Source organism: Stigmatopora argus, chromosome 11 (genome assembly GCF_051989625.1).
Source record: "Stigmatopora argus isolate UIUO_Sarg chromosome 11, RoL_Sarg_1.0, whole genome shotgun sequence".
Classification (NCBI taxonomy): Eukaryota; Metazoa; Chordata; class Actinopteri; order Syngnathiformes; family Syngnathidae; genus Stigmatopora; species Stigmatopora argus.
The window spans coordinates 7,647,791-7,656,089 of NC_135397.1; the positions used below are offsets into that span (position 1 = coordinate 7,647,791).

Consider the following 8,299-nt stretch of genomic DNA (forward strand, 5'->3'; position numbering starts at 1 on the left):
TGCCATTGACGACAATAGACGTCCAATCAATTTGAACTCGGATGGGCTAGCAGGGATTGCATGAATCAAAACAGATTCGACGTCTATCGCCGTCAAGGGCAACCATTTGTTGAGGACAATTTGTAAAAAAATGTTTTTTATCAAAACCACTGAAATAAGGATCAAATTTGACATGTTCATCTTATTTTCATATACCCTACAATTTGTTAATTATCATCTTTAAGCAAAGTGAGTGACTTCCTGTTCAATGTCAGTCTTATTTTTTTGATACTTTTTTTCCATCATATTAGAGGTGACTTGCAACCTAAATGTTGTGTCCGGCTGACTAATTTTAGAATCAAAATTGCCCTTTCTGACCAAGTCTATTAGTGGTATCTGTGGTGGATGTAACCAAGTAGAAATGACATGCTTTACAAAACGCCAGTCAGTCGTTGGGAACCCTGGCATCAAAAATCACAAGTGATTGGCTTAAGGAGAAGTGAATGGAAGCCTGTAAGTAAGTCCAGAGTTTGCCCGTGTCTGGACCCGGCACAGTTTAACTGGGCTAAGCGGGGCTAAACGCTGGCAGATGGCAGCATTGTGATTCAGCTGATGGGGGTCAGTGTGTGAAGCACTGCAGCGCAATAAAACTGCTCCTGATTTCTTTTAGGTCAGTGGCCCATATACTGTACCAGGAAGTCATCAAGTTTCCCAATTCAACGTAGACAGTAGAGGCATGGCTGCTATGCGTTTCCTAGCTATTGCAAAATGAATTCTTGTAGGCATTTAAATGGAGTTAAAACTTTAGTAGTCGCAAATTGGTGAAACAGTCATTTGACAAGTCCTTGTAGATAAATATACAAATAGCCAGTTGGATCTTGCTCCGACGGTAAAAGTTGTGTTTCTTGTTTTCTCAAATATGTAAGAAGCGTGTGAAATTTTTAAAAAAAACTTCTCTGGCAAATAAGAAAGTAAAGTAAACAAGTCAAGATACATTAAGAACTTGAGTGGACTAACCTGTATTTTTGCAAATGCTTCAGTCCTCAGTTCATTTCTCTTTAAATAACAGGAATAACAAAAGTGTTATTTGTTGACGCAAAAACGAAAATACAGTAGTATAAAATGTCCGACACTGAAAGATTAGCTATCTGTTTTTATATATTTATGTAAAAGTCCATCTATGATTCCTAAACTAAGCCTCAGCGTGGTTTCGTGCTTAAGAGAGTGGAGAGGGGGGTACGGTTTGCACATAAGCCCCACAGGAGGCTCTGTTCCCTGGATAGGAGTTGACATGATACCGTGGGATCCATGTTGTCTTTCTTGGTCCGGTTGTGCAGGCTCTTTGTGTGTCAGGATTCTTTTCAGGACACACGATAGCTGAGGACTGAGAAGAAGCACCAAGGTTCCACCGACACGCAGGACTCTGCAAAGCACAGTGCCGTTAACTTGCACGTTTTGTTAGTAGTCAGTTCATTTTTGGTTCAGCGAACCTCTCCATCTCGGCAAGGATGAGCGGGAGACTAGCAGCCATGTCACTTTTGCTGCCAAACTTCCTCCCGAATGGTAGGTCGCAGACCACCGCGTCCACGCTGGCGCTCGGTAAAGGCATAGCTACCAGAGAGAATGATTAAAATCCTGGAAAAATTCAATTTCACCTCATTTTGGCATGACTTTGACCAGATTCCCTACCAGTAGTTGAAGCTCTTAAAACGTGCATTCTGCCTCCAAGCTTTGCAAACTCCACATTGTCACTGGCCTTCTTCAGCTGTCCGTCATCGATGTCGAAACCCAGGAAACAAGCAAGCTGAAAACCAGATGAACAGTTTCTATTCTTTAGATTTAACATTTACAACAAGCTACATTGGTAAAATAGGACAAAGTAGTGACCTTATGTTCCTGTGCGGCTTCTATTAAAATGGTTCCTGCACCACACATCGGATCGAGTACAAGGAAACCTGCCTGGGAAAGATTACATTTTTAATATCAATTCATTGGCTGCCATTGACGGCGATAGATGTCCAATCCTCCACTGCGAGGTCCAACAGCAATCATTTGCCAATAAAAATTGATATAACCTTTAATTAATTTCTACCTTCACTATAAAAGGTGGTAAACAAATATAATATTGCAATAAAGAGATTTTAATTTGAGTGATACAAAAAAAGTTTATATTAACCTATTAGAAACTGAAACAAATAATATTACAACAGATTCTACTTAATTACTTAAGAATAATTAAAATAAATATGACATTAAAAAATGTATCAAGAAAATAAATAAAATCAAACAAAATACAATAAGGCTAATTTGAACTTTGCCCTGCCGTAAACTAACTTTTAAATACTAAGAAAGTTCATTTTAAGCAGCTGGAAGAATTTGTGAATACCTGAATGTGTGCCAGTTGGGCCATGGCCCAGGCAACTGTGGACCTGAGTCCTGTGGTTTGAATGTAGCTGCGATTAGCAAGTGGTAACCTGAGATGACACAAACAACATCAACAACTTCAATCCAAACATTTAAGGTCTCTCTTTGGTGCTTACCTAGTGAGTGGCGAACCCAACAGACAATGATCATCATTCAAATAGACAGTGATCTAGGAGGTAAAAAAAAGCATCTCAAAATGGGGAATGAGCAAATAGAAAACAAATGGAAAAAAACAAATTTCATTTACCTCCATTTGAGGATACCTCAAGTCGACTTTCCAGCCCAACTGTTTCAAACTGGCTCCCAAAACTTTACTCACATCCTTTTAATGCCAAACAGAGGGAATTTCATGTATATATTTCATGCCACTTGGTGAAAACATGTACTGATATGGCTGTTGGCTTACCTGAGCGCTAAGGCAGCGGGACAAAGCTCCGGAACACTTGCAGCTGATCCGGAAGGAAAACGGAACAGAAGAATCACGGTTTTCTTGTGGTGCTGTTTCATCGCAACCTAATTCAAGGTTAACATGAAGTGAAATGAAAATAGCAGAATTTGTTTTAATTCACAATTATTATTATTTTTTTTAAACCTTTGGATTTTCTATTACTATTTTTTCATTTCATTTTATATGTTTAGCATTTTTTTTATTAATACTACTTGTATGGACCTATGCTTTCTTCCAAAGCTTATTTGTTTTAATTCACAATTATTATTATTTTTTTTAAACCTTTGGATTTTCTATTACTATTTTTTCATTTCATTTTATATGTTTAGCATTTTTTTTATTAATACTACTTGTATGGACCTATGCTTTCTTCCAAAGCTTTATGTATTTATTTTTTAAATACAAATTTTGACATAAAGGGGTTAAATGAACCTGAAAATAAATATGAGTTAAAGCTGTTTTTTGGGGGGTTTTCATGGTCAGCTTGACTCCCAGCAGTATAACAGAAGAATGAACTAGATACTGACAGGTCAATTTAACCCACATTTCAATAGGCGTTAATTATTTACACAAGGTCTACGTTTTACACTGAGATGATTTGTTAATATTAATTAATGACCCTAGATTGAAAAAAATAGGTAAAATGGGGACAGAAATGTCAAATGGCTAAACATGCAGCAGATCACATTGACCGACCGCCGACCGGTAAACAATTTTTGTGTACCCAAGACAACCGAATTAACAAGTGGGTTCACAGATAATACTGTTTAATTACCATGTTCACTCGCAGTTAACTCGTCTTCAAAGGCCATCCTTCTCCTTTTCTTCATGATTTGGACTTCACTTTCATGATCCTCTTCCTTCATTAACTCCTCAACCAGCCTCTCTTTTCTGTCCGCGTGTACCCCCTGGAGGCGCTTCCATGTCATTGCAGCACTGGTCCACAGTTGCGGGTCAGCCATCAGCGTGGATTTTAGAGCAGATGCAGCTCGGGCTGGGAATGTAGAGGACAAAGCTATTAAAATCATGAAACATCAAACGCGTTATTCAACGTGTGGTTACCTGGGTTGGCGTGAGAGGACATTTTGAGAGGCGGGTCTCGCTTTAACAACAAGAAGAGTCTTTCCACTGACTTCAGCTGCTTCACTTGGCTTATGTTTGCGGAGGAGCTGAACAACACTTTACCTTGCAACTGCTCAACCTGCCATAAAATCAAGTGTTGCAGTTTGATAACACTTTTTACATTTATTATATTTTTTACTATATTATCTATAGATTTTTTTCATTATTATTTATTGATTATGTATGTTTTCATTATTATTTATTGATTATTTATTTTTCATTATTATTTATTGACTATTTATCTGTTTGTTGTTGTTATTAGTGCACTTCCCTACCTATTCCTGTTGTTGACTACTTATTTATTTGTTGTTGTTATTTGTGCACTTCGCGGTGAAGCTTTAAATCTCATTATACTTGTATAATGAGAAGAAAAGCATTCAAATCATTTCAATTCAAATTAAATACATCATTTCAACAATATTATGTATTTAAATATTCACAGAAAATGTTTCCGGAAAGAATCAGGTAATTCAGATCATTAAAAAAGTAGAATTGTATAGAGTATTCTTATATACTCACGAATTTGGAGGAAAAATTGTGACAACTATAATATTGGATCCCATGGTTGTTGACAGTATAAATACTATGCAGTAGAGCTGCAAAAATAATCAATTGTTAAACTAATAATCAACAATTATCATAATATATTAACAATTTAATGGCGTTGTTTGATGTAAAATTGTCCAAACCCGTGTATGAAATCAAAAGATTACATTTAATCTAATTTTCGGAAAGCGTGATAAAACCTTTAGACCCTTTGCATACATGTAATAGAAACTAATTGCTGAATCATCAAATATTTGTTCTTATGTTGAATTTGAAATAATGAACAGTCAACAAATGTAAACTTCAATATCAAATGAACGCAGTTTGTATGTTTGATGATTTTTCTCCACTTACGTCTTGAGCTTCCAGTTTCCGCGTCACCTCGTCTACAACAAATTGCTCCATTCCGTAACCGGCTGAGCAAAAGTAGCGAATAAAGCCCTCCTCGTTTCCTTTTTGAAGCATTTTGTTTAAGTTTTAAGTCTTTTCTGTTGATAAGAGGCAGAAAAAGTTCACATGCAGGCAAGGTGAAACGCCATATTGTCGGCTTTGTTTACATCGGAAGCGGAAGCGTGTCATCAAGGTGCGTTTCACCCTCTTCTCCAGCAGAGGTCTCTTTTGAACAACATCTAGAATTCCTGCCATTTTCATGCCAAAGAAGTTACTATATATGTGAATTATTTATTATTTCATTTCATTTCATGAGCTGCTTTTTACATCCTCCAAATTAACTTTTATCACTTTTTAGTTGCATTTGGAAGGTTATACACTCATTTGTTGTAGCTTTCATATGATGGATTTATAATTGCCTATCATATTACAGTAACGTGTTTTTAAAAAGTATATATAATTTGAACCGCCATATATTTTTTCTGTAGTTTTATTCTGTCAATACGATGCAACATCTGAAGCATTCATAAGGAGAGTTTATTGGAGACAAATTCATTTTTTGGTCTAATAAAGTATGAACACTTAAACGTACACACCTATAACCAAATATCGAGTCTTTTCTGCATAGTCACTTGACTCATGCTCTAACAGACAAATTCACGAAGCATTGCCTTCTAAGTGGCATTCCCTCTTTAGGCCTGGCTTTGGGACTGAAGTGACACAGAGGACAGTTAAAAATGTCAAAGGAGCCAAATAGAAGGTCAGATCGCCCTGGTTTGGCCCCTTTTAAATCACGTTAGTTTATGCGGTAATGATGGTTGGCATATTGAAAGAGCGGTTAACACGTGTTCATTACATTTAGAAGGCCCTTGGAGTGAATACATATGAGGGAAACATACATGATTCATGGCTCATTAAAGACCCAATTGTCTACTAGTGTTAATGTGAGGTGTCGTGTCATGGATGTCTTTGCCATTGGCTGGCAAACATTGCAACAACCCTAATGAGGAGGAGAAATGTTCGGAAAACGGCTGCTTATTTATAACAGTGCCCTACTCGCCTGGGAATAATGCGGGTAGATTGCTTGGATCACCACTCCAGATTGGTTTCTTGTTTGCCGTAATGGAAATTATTGACGTGCCTCAAAACAGCCTCATAGGTTTTTATTAAAAATTCCCCAAAATCAATACAAGGTTTTGGTTCACCGAGTTTTGAAAGCAACTGTTCTGGGTGAGATATTAAATTTATATATATTTTTGCCCTTCTAGAACCTCTTAATGGAAACTTCTTGTCTTTACGCATCATGTTCTTGTATTTAAACTTAAAAACCTAGAAATCTATTTGATTTTTTTGTTGAGTGGACTTTTCTGAGCCATACCTGATATTGAAAAGGAAGTTAGCCATTTTGGATTTTATTCTTGCACAATACTGCACTTTTCATCTAATGGTTCTATTTTCCCCTAGCTGAGCAATACGCCAGTTTGTTCTAGTGCGTGTTTGACAGTGCATCCATTTTGTGTGTCCACTTAGCAGCGGCAAGGCTAATTACACCAAATGGCAGCAGCAGAAAAGCAGAATTGATATCGCCGTTCCGCCCGGGCACGTTGCATATCACCTCCCGGTGAAAGCTGTTGCGTGGGCGATGTCACAAAGAAAAGCGGAACAGTAAGAGAGCCATTCATCTTGTTTTAAATGTACATGCAGAGAGAGGCTTTCAGGGTCAGTCTAATCACCATCCATCTAACATGACAACTTTTAAGGGCTTTAATGTGACTGTGAAAGGCAGCAGAATTTGAATGCAACCTGCCATGTTTGCATAATTTCCCACGAGACGGATTCCACTGCCACTTTTTAATCAAATTCCTGGATTTCCAAAAAGAAAATATAAAATATCCGAGGATATCAACCTGAGAAAGTCAGGCTACCATTAAGCACGTTCCTTGCGAAGAGCAATAATTTAAAGTATGCAAAAGCTTCAGAAATGAAAAACTACTTAGAAACAATGTTTTGATCATAACACATTCATTGCCACATAATTAAAGAAAAAATGTAACTAACTAATGAGTACCTACTTTCACCAGGTTAGAAAAAAGATGATTTTTTTCATCACTTTTTTAATCTATGTATACACATGTGTATATATATATATATATATATATATATATATATATATATATATATATATATATATATATATATATATATATGTGTGTGTGTATGTGTGCGTATGTGTATGTATGTGTGTGTATGTATATGTACCTATATGTATATGTGTATGTGTATGTGCATGTGTGTGTATGTGTATGTGTATGTGTATGTGTATGTGTATGTGTATGTGTATGTGTATGTGTATGTGTATGTGTATGTATATGTATATGTATACGTATATGTATATGCATTTGCATATGTATATGTATATATTTTTAAATTGTTTTATTTTAATTGTAATTTTATTTTTATAATAAAAAAATTACAAAATGTGGCAGTTTCTTTTGTATTAGAAAACACTTTCAAATACTTTTTTATTTTTCGTAATGCTAGCATCTAAAAAGTGCTTTTTTTTCAACGTACTAGCCAAAACCAAATTTATGAATGTCATTGATGGGGATAAATGTCAAATACATCAAAATTAGTCTGATTTGCTATGGATGCTGAAGTTCCAGTGCCATTGGTCTGAGAATTGAATTCCTCCATTGAACTTCATTCATTTCATTCCAATACCTTGCCTTTCTTATGTTTTTTTCAAGTTTATTTAGTAAAAAACGACTTTAACATATGACTGTTTCTAAAACATAGTACTCACATATTAAAACTGAATGTAAATATTTGACACTTTTTTGTGTGGGGAAGCTCAATTGACTCTGCTGCTGCTGCCTATGCACACAGAAACACACACAAAGTAGACTTTAGCAACGGACTGGCCATTTTTCTTAATGTTCATCTACTTTAATATAGAAGACACCTGGGAAGGGTCTTCAAGTGTGGAATATAACCATTTGAGCCCAGCCACGGGCACAATATGAGTTTGAAATCCCCGCAAGACAACTTGAAAGGTCAACTCGAGGCTAAAACCTTGTTTTCTCATCTTAATCTCCCAAATGTCCCCGACTTGGCTCACCTCATAAGTAAGAATTGGAATTAACGAGTCTGGCTTTGCCTTTTTTCTATATCTTCTCTCCAATCTCTATTTTACTTTCTCTCTCTATCTCTTTTCTTTCATTAACTTCTTATTGGGTTCATTGCAACAACATGTTTATCTTCAGAGCCTAATTCAAAAGTGACCTTTAGAAAGACGAACCGTGGGGACAGACTTGATGAATGAACAAATAAATCCATTTGGTGAAAGATGAATTTGTATGTGTGACATGAAACCATTGAAATATTCATTTT

At 36.1% G+C, this 8,299-nt stretch overlaps 1 protein-coding gene across 1 annotated transcript; it reads right to left on the reverse strand.

Annotated features, from left to right (window-relative positions):
* Nucleotides 1–982: 982 nt before the first annotated feature.
* On the reverse strand, nt 983–5,111 carry thumpd2 (THUMP domain containing 2). Its single transcript, XM_077613298.1, has 11 exons — nt 4,874–5,111; nt 3,914–4,052; nt 3,627–3,845; nt 2,810–2,916; nt 2,651–2,725; nt 2,520–2,572; nt 2,366–2,453; nt 1,867–1,938; nt 1,669–1,783; nt 1,470–1,590; nt 983–1,402 (listed from the first exon to the last, which is right to left on the reverse strand). Exons 1-11 carry the CDS (start codon nt 4,982–4,984, stop codon nt 1,120–1,122), a joined length of 1,383 nt encoding a protein of 460 aa, XP_077469424.1. The 5' UTR covers nt 4,985–5,111; the 3' UTR covers nt 983–1,119.
* Nucleotides 5,112–8,299: the final 3,188 nt, after the last annotated feature.

What these genes read in the sequence shown, in the direction of transcription:
- thumpd2 (XM_077613298.1), bottom strand. Translation starts at nt 4,984, where the DNA reads ATGCTTCAAAAAGGAAACGAGGAGGGCTTTATTCGCTACTTTTGCTCA. An exon ending in TGAGGTATCCTCAAATGGAG is followed by an intron (nt 2,573 to 2,650) that starts GTAAATGAAATT and finishes TTTACCTCCTAG; the next exon opens with ATCACTGTCTATTTGAATGA. An exon ending in CCCAACTGGCACACATTCAG is followed by an intron (nt 1,939 to 2,365) that starts GTATTCACAAAT and finishes AATCTTTCCCAG; the next exon opens with GCAGGTTTCCTTGTACTCGA.